This window comes from Tamandua tetradactyla, chromosome 6, assembly GCF_023851605.1.
Source record: "Tamandua tetradactyla isolate mTamTet1 chromosome 6, mTamTet1.pri, whole genome shotgun sequence".
NCBI lineage: Eukaryota > Metazoa > Chordata > Mammalia > Pilosa > Myrmecophagidae > Tamandua > Tamandua tetradactyla.
The window spans coordinates 16,713,339-16,727,142 of NC_135332.1; the positions used below are offsets into that span (position 1 = coordinate 16,713,339).

The 13,804-nt window shown below is 46.7% G+C and overlaps 1 protein-coding gene across 3 annotated transcripts in view; it reads right to left on the reverse strand.

The window, feature by feature from the left end:
• Positions 1-6,514, reverse strand: part of RNF157 (ring finger protein 157) — a 148,762-nt gene extending 142,248 nt beyond the window's left edge. For all 3 annotated transcript variants that reach the window (XM_077163895.1, XM_077163896.1, XM_077163897.1), the window contains exon 1: positions 6,407-6,514. In XM_077163895.1, coding sequence (XP_077020010.1) covers positions 6,407-6,494 — 88 coding nt within the window. In that variant the 5' untranslated portion in view covers positions 6,495-6,514. The remainder of the gene's footprint in view (positions 1-6,406) is intronic.
• Positions 6,515-13,804: the final 7,290 nt, after the last annotated feature.

The following is a 13,804-nucleotide window of genomic DNA, read 5'->3' on the forward strand; positions in this document are numbered from 1 at the left end:
CACTAATGAAATCAGAAAGAAAGATAGAAGATAAAGACTGAGATGGTATAATCTAGGAAAGCCTAGAGTGTATAACGATAGTGACTAAATGTACAAATTTAAAAATGTTTTTGCATGAAGAAGAATAAAGGAATGTCAATACTGCAGGGTGTTGAAAATAGACGGCAATTAATATTTTAAAATTTTAACTTATGTGTAAGACTAAAGCAAAAAATGTTTGGTGCAAAATTTATATTTTGACTAGTGCAGTTCCTCGTGTAACTTGTGTGGACAGCTTGGTTGGACACCATGAGTGCATGGAACCTTGCATAGGGCATGGGATTTTGTAGGTTTGTCAAGGGTGATGCCCTCACAGATCCCAGAGTGATCTGAACAGTGAGAAGGGGGGTATTTGCAGGGTCCCCTTGGGGGAGTGGTGAGGGAAGGGAGGGTTTGGCTTCCCCAAGTGGAGGGTTCTTGATGTTCTTGCGGGCAGTGGGGACAGCCAGGGCAGCAGGCTGGGCTCCCCATCTTGGGGGTTGTTCATATGAAGCTTAACCCCACGGAGGATAGGTCAAACCTCCCTGGGGTTGGGCCTATGACTCTCCCCCAAGAGAACCTCTTTAGTTGCTCAGATGTGGCCTCTCTCTCCAGCCAGCACAGCAGGCGGACTTGCCACCCTCCCCTGTCTACGTGGGACATGACCCCCAGGGGTGTGGACCTTCCTGGCAACGTGGGACTGAGCTCCTGGGAGTGGGCTGGGACTCAGAATCAGGGGATTGAGAAGACCTTCTCAACCAAGGTGGGGAGGAGCAAAACGGGACAGGGCAGAGAGTCACTGGCTGGGAGATTCTGGGTAGAGTAGAGGGGCTATCCTGAAGGTTATTTTTATGCATTAAATATATATATCACCTTGTTAGTTAAGATGTAATAAAGAGGCTGGAGGGAACTGCCTGAGAATGTAAAGCTGTATTCCAGTAGCCATGTTTCTTGAAGATGACTGTATAATGACATAGCTTTCACAATGTGACTGTGTGATTGTGAAAACCTTGTGTCTGATGCTCCTTTTATCTACCTTATCAACAGAAGAGTAAAACATACGGAATAAAAATAAATAATGGGGGAACAAATGTTAAATTTAGTAGATTGAAATGCTAGTGATCAATGAAAGGGTGGGGTAAGGGATATGGTATGTACGAATTTTTTTCTGTTGTCTTTTTCTTTCTTTTTCTGAATTGATGCAAATGTTCTAAGAAATGATCATGATGATGAATAATGCAACTACATCATGATATTGTAAATTACTGATCATATATGTAGAACGGACTACTCATATGTTAAGAATGCTTGTGTTTGTTAGTTATATGTTTTTAAAAATTTTAAAGTTATTTAAAAAAATTGATAGTCAAAAAAATAAAATAAGATTGAGAAAAAAAGGAATGTACATGCTTATATGTTGTTTTATCAATGAAAATAAAATTAAATAAATTAAAAAAATAAAAAGTCTCTCTGACAACATGGGACATATTTCCCAGTAATGAGCTTGGCCCTGGTACCATGGGATCGATAATGCCCTCCAGACCAAAAGGGGGAAAAGAAAAGTAACAAAAGAACATATTAATGGCTAAGGGAGTTCAAACAGAGGTGAGAGGCTATTCTGGAGGCTACTCTTAAGCAAGTTTCAGCTAGATATTACTAATTGCCATGGTTTGCCAAACCCCAACCAACATCATGCCTATTAACCCTAAAGAACACCTAGGGCTCTAACTGAGACTCTATAAAAGTTTCATGCACTAAATTTACTTTCTTGAAACCCATCACCTCCTGATGGTTCTAGGCTAGATAAGCCCTGAAACCCATAGGGACCAGCCTCTCCAAGAACATCAACTAATTCCATTCCTGTATCCCATTATTACTGACATCCCTTTTCAACGTTAAAAAGTTAGAAAGGGGAGATAGAGTCCAAAGATCCTTATAGAGTGGGAGAAGGATCAAAGGAGAAGGAGGAGTTTTAAGAGAAAATAGAATTTAACAAGTAAGTATGACTGCAGAATCACTATATTGATACTTATTTTAGCCTCCATTGTTTTGAAGCAAGTAGAAGGAAAAATTTGAAACTTTGGAACATGGTAATCCATACCAAACTATGAAATATGTTATGTAACTTCTTGCTAGAGTATACGTTGAAATTATTGCCTTTTCTTTTTGTTTTTGTATATATATTTCACACAAAAAATTTTTTTTAAAAAGGAAATTAAGGTCTCTAAGTCTTAAGTCAAAATAAAGAAGTGAGTTTATCAGTCTGGTTTCAATGCAATAAAATACAAAGCAAAAATATTAGGAGTTTTGAAAGGAGGAAAATTTCTACCTTTTAAATGTTAAAAATGAAGAATACTATGCACTTCCTCCCAAAAAACAAACAAAAAGCCAAAGAAACAAAAATTCAACAAATGGTGCTGCAATAATGGGATATTCACATGGAAAAAGAATGAAACGTGGCCCCCGCCATACAGCTAAAAAAAAAAAAAAAAAAAACTGAACATTACTATCATTTGAACTCTTGACCTGAACTTCATCAGTAAATGGGGCAACACCAAGATTTTTTTATGGTCTTAAGTGTATTTACTATGCATTTCAAGAACCTGCTTAATTTTAGTTAAAGCATCAATCATTTTTTAGAGGGAATAATGAAAATGTTCAAAAATCATTTGTGGTGATGAATGCACAGCTATATGATGATACTGTGAACCACTGACTGTACACTTTGGATGACTGTATGGTATATGAATATATAATATATCACAATTTTAAAAAAGCATCAATCAAACTGTGCCAGAGACACATATTCTTTATTCTGTACTGAGTTCCATAGTTTTAGGTCCCTGATTTCAAAACTAGTATTAAACTGATGTTCCTAAAAGCTAAGAGAAACTTTTACAATTTGACAGGCAAAGACATATTACCCATGGTTTAAAAAGCTGCTCTTGCCATAGGTCAGACCCATTTGAGAAGAATATGTGTATCCCAATACCACAAAAATTTAGAGGATGATGACATTAACTGTTCAGGACTCTGGTTCATAATGATAATGCTTTTGAAGGTATAGATTTACCTTGTAACACTGAACAAAATGAACTACTATTTTTCAGTTTGTACACAGAGAGGGAAAGGAACAAGGTTTACCAGGTACTGAATGAAAATGACTTAAATTATATTTATAGTATGCCTATTTCTTCCTGGATAGAGAAAACAGGCCTAATGATTTTCACCGTTGTGGATACCTCTGTCAAAAGATGGGCATCCACGAATAAAAACAACCTCCTCAGCAAAACCATACTTTTTTAAACAAGTCATCATAGATTTCTAAAGAAGCAAAGGTCTCAGAAAAGGATTTAAAAGTATCTACGGCCTCTAACTCAAAAATTATAAAGGCACAACCAAATGCAGTAGAATAATGCTATAAATTTCCATGCTAATATAGAAATAACTATATAGAAACTAACTCCCATCATTCTGTTACATAAATGATTAATATTCATGCCTTTATCAGCAAAGCTCAAACTCATCTAAGAATATATGCTTTTATGTACACAAGAATATCTGGAAGAATTCCGAAGGAGCCAATAAAACTGTCTGCATACGATGGGAAGTATATGGGGAGGAAGGAGAAATGTAGAGGATGGAGAACAGTAGGGAGAAAAAGACTTTCACTGTATGCCTTTTCATTCTCTTAACTTTGAAATGTGTGTCTATATTACCTATTCAAAAAACAAATAATTCTAAATTATTTAAGCTATTTTATTCACATACCTTTTTTAAAATAGCTACTTTCCCATTTCAAGAGACAACAAGCCCAAATTGCAACATGAAATGGGGTATTCTTGATAATTTTTAAATGCTTCAGGTTCAATGTCCATACAAAACTATAAGGCTTCATTAAAAATAAAGAAAAAGCGAAGCAATTTCTGCGAGGTGCTGTGGCTATCATTACCAGGACAGATGACAGTGCTTCTTTTAAAAACTACTGCTCCACAGACTGGCCTGTGAGCCAGAGGAGGTCTCAGTCTTAGCATCGAGACTAGAACGTGCAGCCTGTCAGTCACCCGGGGAAAGGTGACTATTACCTGCTTTGTCCACTCATCAGTAACCAGGGTAAGGAGACTTCTCAAAAATCAACCAAGTCTGATTCCTCAACAGGACAAGGCCTTTGCATTTTGTTTTACTTCTGACACAGAAGAGTCTCCACCCCATGCATCATCAAGGCCAATCTCAGAATGCAACTGCTTGTGAAAGGGAGCTGATATGAGAAAAGCACTCTCCTGTGTGGCTCTCGCCATACCAATTCATTTTCTCACCTGTAAAATGAGTGGGTCTGGACCGCATTTCCTCTGCGACTCCTTTCAGGTCTAAGTACTATAATCCCATAAAGATCCAGATCCATCTAAACACCAGGTGAGAGATGCCTCCAGACTAGAGCACATATGCAAGCTCATATGTACTTTCAAGTAAACAAAAGTTTACTGACTAGGACACGAATGTCCTAACTCCTATTTTCCATGTTTTACCTTCAACAAACATAATTTGTTCCCCTTTTTGTAAAGACTCATAACTTCAGATTGAAAGTGAGTTATAATGAGGTAAAACTTTTAAAAGATTGGTAGAGTGGAGAGCATTATTTAAGACCATAGTGTATTGAGGGTGCTGATTAAGAAAACTTTTAGTCAAAATAAAATTACTCTTTTATTAGTGTCATCCAAGATTCATAATTCTACTAATATCCTTTGGGGAAAGCCTTCCAGAGATTTGTCTATGTTAATCCCTATATGTGAAGAAGGAGCAAACAATCTCTTGAGGCAGCAAACAACTGAAAACTCAGAACTCAGTAGAACATGTTCCCTGTTCTGATCAATAAAAGCTAAGTGATTTGAGGGAAAAAAATCCATAAACACGTCACATACTTTTGCCTATTCAACAAAAACAAAAACACACATCTACTTTAGCACTGGTTTCATGTAGTCATAGTTAGCCAGAGTTTTATTAAAATACTCATGATCCACAGCTTTATCTTATATCATTCACCTACACTACTCTTAATCACATTCAGCTCTGCAAGGCTTCATTCTTTGGCACAAATGCACTGAGAAACTCAGCTCTGCCAGATGCTCGGCAGGGAGGCCAGTTCACTGTCTGGTCCCTGTCTTCACCTGGCAGAAACTGGACACACTGGTGAGAAAGAGGCTCAGCTCATTAGCCTGTCTTTATTCAACCAACAAAGAGAACCACGGCACCTCCAATTCTGATGCCTCACTCTAAGATCACTGAAATGCCTAACAAGTTCCAAGCCAAACAAAAGGTGGTAGCTATCCGCCCCAGAAAAGTCCTGGAAATAGCAATTAAAAATTAAGAGCAGATAGCTAGGTCAGGGACCAGCAGTTCAGAACTGGCTGGTGCTCAATCAAACCAACTACCTTCTTGTCATCGTCTCTCCTTTGCTGTCACCAGCCTTCCCCACCTGAATGCTTATGCCACAACCAGAGGCTGGAGACATTTACCTTTTTAATTGAATGAATGGTCCCGAAAACCAGATATAACACTTCTATACATTTCAAATACCTCTGCTCTGTCCCAGAGCGATCTCCATTCCAAAATCCAGGCTTGCCGCTACTCGGGCAAAGGGACAATCCGCACAACTCTGATACTCAGATTCTCAAACATTTCTGCCAAACACTTTTTCCTTCCGACAGTCTCTCGAAAAGCACCACCAGCACAGCAAGGCATTTTCGGCCTCCACCCTCCAGCAGGCATCAAACCTCTGCACCTACGAGAAACCCGTATTCTGGTGTATTCTGCACCTGCCCCCTTTCCAGAGTCTTGGAGGCGGCAGCCCAGGGACAGCACCTCGCGCAGGTGCCTGTCACGGAGGCCAAGGCCACCTCACCCAGCCGCTCAGCTCCCGAGAGGGACTCGGAATGGGAAGGAAGACGATGCTGAGGTCGGCGGCCGGCCTGGGCCCGGGCGGGGCGAGGTGCCACATCGCCCGCGACGGTGGCAGCTCCGGTTCCTCGGGGGCTGCGGTGCCCACCGGGCGGGCGTCTCTGTCAAGGGACAGATTACAATGGAGGCTGCTCCAGTCCTCACGAGGAGGGGCTCGGTGACCTCGATGACCCCGCCGAAGCTCCCCCAGCGCCCCTCACTAATTCCCCGGGTGCGGGGAGCACTCGGTGCCCCTCCATCCCTTCTCGAGGCCCTTCCGCCCTCGAGGAACGTCTTGGAGCGAGCTCGGCCACTGGGTCTCCGACGACCTCAGGGTGCTGGAGCACAAGGGCAGCCCTGAGCCCTTCTTTCCGCTCCGGCCTCCTCTCCAGGCCCGACCTCCGCCCCCCCGCCCGCAGCGGTCGCGCGCCCCCCGCGCCAGCCCGGCCCTCACCGGACTTGGGCGGGTAGCGGTACACGGAATTGGACGGGATGTCCACCTCCTCCACGCCCGCGTGCTGCCGGCTGGTCAGGGCCCCCATGGCCGCAGCGGCCGCGGCGCCGGGCCCCGGCCCCGATGCCCGCGCCACCCTCGGCGCCTCACCGCGGCCGCTCGCCTAGCGCCCGGTGCGGGGGTCGGCTGCCCGCCGCGGCCGGCTCTGCTGCGGCGCTGCGGCTCTGGCGGCGGGGAGCCCCCGGCGCGCCGCGCACCATCCTCCGCCCGGCACCGCGGCGGCGCCTCTGCCGAGGGGGGCTGCGGGGCTGGGCCGGGGGCGCCGCCGCCGCCTCAGGCCTCGTGATGTCAGCGGCGGCTCGCGCGCGGGGCTCGCGCGGCTCCAGCCAATGGCGAGGCGGGGCGGGAGGGTCCGCGCCGGGCCAGCCAATGGGCGGCAGGCTGCGGCGGGAGCCGGAGCGCGTGCCTCGCGCGGGGAGTCGCGGCCGCAGCCCGCGCGCGTAGACGCCGCCCTAGCGGCTTGCGGACTGGGTCGCGGCACCGAGCGAGCAGCGAAGGTGGGGGTCTCCGGCGGGACGCAGGTGCCCCGAGACCCGCGGGGACCGAAAGGGAGGAGGAGGGCCGCGCGGAGCCGAGGGAGCATCGCCCCCTCCGAGCCTGTTTATCCCCGGCTCAAATTACCGTGCAGGGAGCCGCCTCCCGGGCCCGCGCGGCCCTCTCCTGGGCTTGGCTGCCCAGGGCCGCAAACGTCCGACCGAGCGCCGCCCCCGCCCTCCGCGGCTTCCTGGCCTGGGGGAGACTTGCCCCGGCCCCCAGCCTTCAGGAGCTGCCACACTGCGTCGTCAGAAGCCCCCCAAAGGGGTTCTCGCCCAGCAGCCCCTCAGCTCGTGGCAGCCCGGGCGGGTCCCGCGAGCGCAGGATGACGTAGCCTTGACCTCGCCCTCCCGCCCCCCAACCCTAAGGGTTGCCGCGATGCCCTGGTTAATGCTGGTGGCCGGCGAGGAGGATGCATTTAATTGGTCAGCCCGCACACGTAGTTGCTATCGAAGCACCCAGAGAGGTGTCTCCTACATAGGATGTCTATAGAATATCCAGCTCGCGTGGTCCTCAAGTTAGGAGAACCTCTCATCCCCAGAGAAGATCAAGGTATTCAGCCGCCGAGCGGACCTTGGAAACCTTGGAAAGGCCTGCGGCCTTCCTTTAGAAGAGAAACAATCCAGGGCAGAAGAAACGGACCAGGCCAAGGAGGGGCCCCTCCTGCCCAAAAAATACGCACAAAACAGTGGGAATATGGGACAAGCAGACGCCGTCATTCTAAAGCTTAATTACAGGCATTAGTGTTTTAAACCGTTTATTTTATGTTGGGTCTGATGTGTTTTGTTTTGTTTTTTGCTGAGAATCTTCAACTGTTAGAACATGACTGACTCCTTGTTCCCTTCTATCCCTTCAACAACTTTTAAAGTACGGTTTGGGAGCATCAGATCCATTTGCTTGCGATTATTAAGCCTTTCTATAGAGTCTAGTTCATTTCTGATTATATCTTGCATTTCTCACACCCCTCTTTTCAGCAGTGGCCACCGTCATGCTAAAGGTGCCTATGCCCCATTGCCTTGGTTTTCCTCCGTGGACGGTGGAATAGCAGGAACCCAGGCCTGTCCTTTTACATGGACAGAATGCTGAGGAGGGCCTGAGCTGCCCCAGACGGACTGCAGGCAGCCTCTTCCAAGAACTGGAAGCTGGTGCTGAATTCAGTGCTGCCTCCAGCTCCTGGCCCTAACCCCCAGAACGCTTGCAGACATACTTGTGGGAGGAAACTGGTGTCCTCCTTGATGGTCCTTCTGCCACACAGATCCTTCCTTGTTGGAACCACCTCAAAAAATAGAAGCCTTTCAGCATGTCAGGGAGTAAACTGTTGCCTTATTATCTCAAGCTCTGCCTAGAGACCTCAGTTCCTTCTCCCATCACCGTTGTGTGAAGGGGTCATCTCTCTCCTTCATGGGTTGTATCCATGCCTGAGGGTTTCCATGTCCCATCTGGGCACAGGCTGGGCTGTGGCTCAGCCCTGTTGTTTACAAGGAATCTCTTATGGTCCCACTTTGGACTGTTCTGAGTCTGGGAAACGGGGACCTTTGGATTCATTCCCCATCTTGGACAACATCTTGTAAGCTCTCAACTTGGTTTCTCCTCTCACGAAAGTGTCCTAAGTCCCAACACTTAGAATAGTAAAGAAAATCAGGTCACAGGACAGTAACAGCGGAGATTTACTGAGCGCTCTCTTTGTATAGAAGCCAATTTTAAATATTTTACACCTCTGAAAGCATTTAGCCCACACAGCAACCTCATGAAGTAGGTGCTATTAACACTCCCATTTTATAGTTGAAGAAAATGAGGCCAAGAAAGAGCACTGGTCTTTGAATTGAGCAAATCAAGACCCTAACCAGTCATTAACTTTGAGCTAAGTCCTTAATATCTGTGTCTCAGTTTTCTCATCTGTGCAATACACAGTCTTCACTGGCTATTGCAAAAGGCAATAAGACAATAAGTGAGTCAAGGCTCGGTTAAAAAAGAAGCAATGACCAGTGACCCAGGGTCAAGGGGCAGAAGGGAAAGGTAGTGTAGTTTAGAGAAACTCCTAGATAAAAGACTTTTGTGAATTAGCTAACTTAGAGTCCCAGAGTCTGCAATGTAACCACATAGCATTATTGTTTTGGAAAAGAGAAGCTCTGCCAGTGCCCAGGGCAGCAGCAAGATAAAGCAGCCAAGTCCTTGGAGCAGCATCTCTGCAGGGGCTGATTCCCTGCCTGCCTCTCTTGTCCTTCCAGGGCTTCACTTGGCTCCCATGTGCAAGATCTGGGCCAGAGAGTGCCTCAGGGAGAAGAGGCACGGACAAGAGGAGAAATCAGAAGTGGCTGCTAGCCAGAGAGCCATAAAAATGCTTTTAACCTGAAAAATGGCCCAGGGATGGGTTGCACAGTGCACATGGGGAAATGGCCTGCAAATACCGTATGCCCTTTATGTAAATAGCCTCACAGAGTCCTAACCATCACCCTGTTGTGGATGCAGACCTTGGGAGAAGCCAGGGGAATCCAGCGTTTCTGGATATCAGGGTTTTCCTCCAAGCATCTGGGCAGCCGGCCGGAGGGTAAAAACCAAGTATTTCATCAGGTCCAGCCTTCTTCTTAACCTTGGCACTAAAGGAGAAAGGAGGGAGGGTTTGGGGGAGACACCGGGACAGGTGATTTCTAGGTCAGTGAGTCCCATTGAGCTTTTAATTCTGTTCATTTGGGTGTTCATTTTAATTCTGTTCATGTCCTGGTTTCAGCCCAAGATGTGCATTTCCGTCCTTGTAACATTTCAAGGATTCCCGCAGATTCCTACAAGGGAAAGGAATGTGAGAGCCTGCAGGCGGAAAGCTGGCCACTGCTGTCCTGCAGCACAGCATTCCAGGAGGCAGCGGTGCGGGCAAGGGACGCTCAGGTGACCCAAAGGAGCTGTGACCGGGAGTCCAGCCTGCCCCTTCTAGGCTGTTCGCTTGGCCTTTCTGCTCTGCTACGGGGGTAGAAAGGTGAGGGCCCTGGCTGTTCTCAAGAAGTTCCGGGTCTCTTCGAAAGACACCTGATCAGTAAAAGACAGGCCCCAATCCCTCTCTCAGTCCTCGGCCTGTGGTTACATTGGATTAAAACCAAATATCTCACCCTGCTGCAGATCATGGGGCAAGGTAAACACCGACCAGGGGGTCTGGTCCCAAATGCTTTGGGGCTATATAAACTGTTCCTCCGGCCAGCTTAAGGCTCTCTATTGAGGGAAGACAACCTTGTGCACTGGGAAGCCAGCAGTCCAGCTTTCATCTTTTGCCTCCTGCCAAATGTGAATTCCTCACTGTTAATTTCATCCTTTAGCTTGTGTGCTACTGACAAAGGAGAACTGTTCAAATGGCTGCAGATTTCAGCTGGGTCTGCAGCTCCTTAATCTATTTTTCAAGTTAAGACCAAAATGAAAGATGATGTTTCCACTGCCTGGCGCGGCTGGCCAGGCCCTGGGGAGAGGCCAGTGAGGCCCCTCCCTCGGGTGGAAAACGTCAGGCGGCCTCCTGCTGTGGGCAAGCACCTCACCTGCCTCCCCCTGCTGCCCAGGCATCTGCTGTTTGGAGAAATGAGGGAGCTTTTTTTAAATCCTCTCTCAAGGATGAGTTTGAAGAAATTTGGAGACTTGGTTTTATTTTGCTTTAGTTTAGTCGCAGATTGTTGTTATCAAATACCAGACCCTGTTAGCTCGTTTCTGAATATTCAGATCTGCCTTCGCTCTTCCTGCCCCACCCTTCTTTTGGTTTTGAGCTCAGCCCCCTGGGGGGCAGTGTCAGCGGGAAAACGATGAACCACAACAAGCCCCTTAAGGGCTCAGCCAATCCTCGTCCTTTGTCTTGGGAAACAAACCAGCAGGCAGAAAGCCCAGCCTCTGTCTCTTGTTACCCAGAGGGACCAGAAAGTAGAAGAGTCCCTGTCGTGACAACCCCATGCCTTTCTTTAACGAAATGAATGCTCAACTGCAGTTACTTAGAAGATCAAAGCAAGAAAAGGAGAACAATTTCTTTTCCTTCTCCCAGAGTTTCTTGAAATTGCCTGTCCTAGCTGGATTTCAGATCCAGAAGGGGCCTTCAAGGTCATACGGTCCAACCTCCTCACCTGCCAGGTGAGGCAGCTGCAGTCTGGCTAGAGGAAGGGACTAGTCCTAGCCCACAGGGGTGGCAGCAGAGACTCAGAACCTGGGGGTCCCTGGCTCCATGTACCAGGCCTCCCAATGGTGTGCTGGTGCTGTTGCTTTGTTTCTCTTTTGCAGGGTGGGCTGTCTTCCAGAGCTGGGATAAGAGGACAAGCTGACTCAAAGAAAAAAAATATGTGTGCATTTTCAGCTGTTGCAATAACAGTACCTACAAGCAATGAATGCAGTTGCACGAAAGTCATTGGTAACTGTGTTAGTTAGATTCAGTTGTCAACTTGACCAGGTGAGCATACCTAGTCTTGTTGCTGCGGACATAAGCCAAGGGTACGTGAACCGCATCTGTTGCTAATTTTATCTGCAGTCAGCTAGGAGGTGTGTCTGCTGCAATGAGTGACGTTTGACTTAATTGGCTGGTGCTTAAATGAGAGATCGCAACATAGCACAGCCTAGCCGCTCGGCATTCCTCATCTCAGCACTAGCAGCTCAGCCCAGGCCTTTGGAGATGCAGAAAGAAGTCATCCCGGGGAAAGTTGTTGGAACCCAGGGGCCCGGAGAGAAGACCAGCAGAGACCATCTTGTGCCTTCCGCGTAAGAAAGAACCTCAGTGGAAAGTTAGCTGCCTTTCCTCTGAAGAACCAACAAAATAAATCCCCTTTTATTAAAAGCCAATCCGTCTCAGGTGTGTTGCATTCCGGCCGCTAGCAAACTAGAACAGTAACTATGCTCAAGTTAGCATAAGAAAACCATGGCGCTTCTCTCAGTTGAAGTCTCTCTCTGTCCTCCCTCTTACTCCTCTAAAACTGCAACCAGACTTCATAGAGTGAACCATGAATTAATTCATCAGTCCCTGCTCCTCCTAAGCCTAGGGGCCAAAGGGCAAATGAGAAAAGAGGTATGAGAACAGCCTCTGATAGGTTGGGAGGACAGATTCTTAGCAAGTGGGTTAAAAATATCCTATGCTCACTTATAACTGGGCCCTGGCTAAAGCATGAGTGCAGACTAAAGTCCACCACGGATCAGCAAGCCAATCCCTTCACTCACCAAGACACATTCATTCCTGAGCTAATTGTTTGTTTAAGTGATAACCAATATCCTCATTGGGGCACTTCAGATATTATGGGTTGAGCCTGACAAAGTAATGAACAGTGATACTATTTACTGTTGTGGTTCTCACAATGGTTGTTGGAGGCCTTAGCACTGTTGTATGCATCCTGAGGTGTATGTTGATGATATCACTTTATTGTTTATTGTTATCTTTTATATTTTAAGATGGCATCAGAGTATGAAAAGAGGTGTGGCAACTTCATTAGCTTCTTCTCTGGTTTCCCTACCTTTTGGGCTTCCCTCCTTTCGTCCATCCCAAAAATTTCTCTCAGGTTAACTTTCCTAAGATGAAACACTCATCACATCACTCCCTTGCCCATATACCTCCCATGGCTCCCTATTATTTATAGCAGACAGACTTTTCACCCCTGAGTCTTTCGTTCCTCTGCTTTCCCAATAATTCCCCACTAGTACCCCAAGAGCAGCTGATTATCCATCCCTGCTCATCTTTTAGCTCATAGAAAAAAATTCCCCACTTGTGCCTGTCCCCCTATTGTCTGCTGAAATCCTCCCTCTTCCATGAAACCGCCTCTGAGAACCATACCCACCAAGTAGCAATTCTTTCTCAGAAGTCCTATTGCAAAAATTATTTTCTGTAGAACTCATCTTGGTAATTACATGCAGTATATCCCCAATCTCCAGAGGCAAAGGGCAGAGAAGACCGAAGTCAAACAAGACTCAAAACCTCCTTTTACGTTACTGGTTATGTATTGAAAGTTTGTCAGCCTCTCTGAGAGTCCTCAGCTATAAATGAACATAGAACAGCAGAAGGCTGTTTTGAATTAGGCAAGGTATATGAAGCCCATGGAATGCAGCAGGTGCTCAAGAAATATTAGCATTTTTTTAATAAAAAAGAAATTACTTTACATGGTGATTTGATTCCAAAAAATTATTGTGATGTCCTGATCCACGGCCCAGGATTGAGCTATTTGCCTAGTGAAAGGGGTCCCCCAATCAATCTCTGTGTAGGGACTCCATACACTCCATAGAATTCACTTTCTCTGAATATCAGATGGCCCAGCTGTTGGTATAGCGAGTTAGTGCGTCTCCTGGTTAGTGCACTTTTACCATCCACACTGCTCTTAGCTCAGCCCATTGAGGGCTTTGCATAGTGCCCGTCTCCCATAGAATAGTGCCATACTGGATTGTACTGCCACATACTACTGCTGTCTTCAAGGTGGCTGGGCATCTTTGCTCCTGTCCCTCCACTTGCAGTAAGGCATTATATGTAGCACCCAATTGCTTTTCCAGGGGGTTATATTCTCCGTTCTGCCCCTTTCCATAATTGTGACCAAAAGCTCGGGGGCATTTGCTTAGAATGTTGTCTCTGCCACAGACCCCACCCAAAGCCAGTATCAGTGCCAGCTACATCTCATTCACAGGGTTGGTTTGGATCTACAGCTCCCAGTGTTTGCGCCTGTGCTAGTGCCCTTTTGCCTTTTCAAAAGCAGCCTGTTGAGAGGTAACCTGTTCTCAGGGATGGGCTTTCTTAATCAAAATATATAAAGGTTTTAACATTTGGGCTGAAGAACAAAAGGTCCCCAACACTCCAGCAACCCCAAGAAAGCCATTACT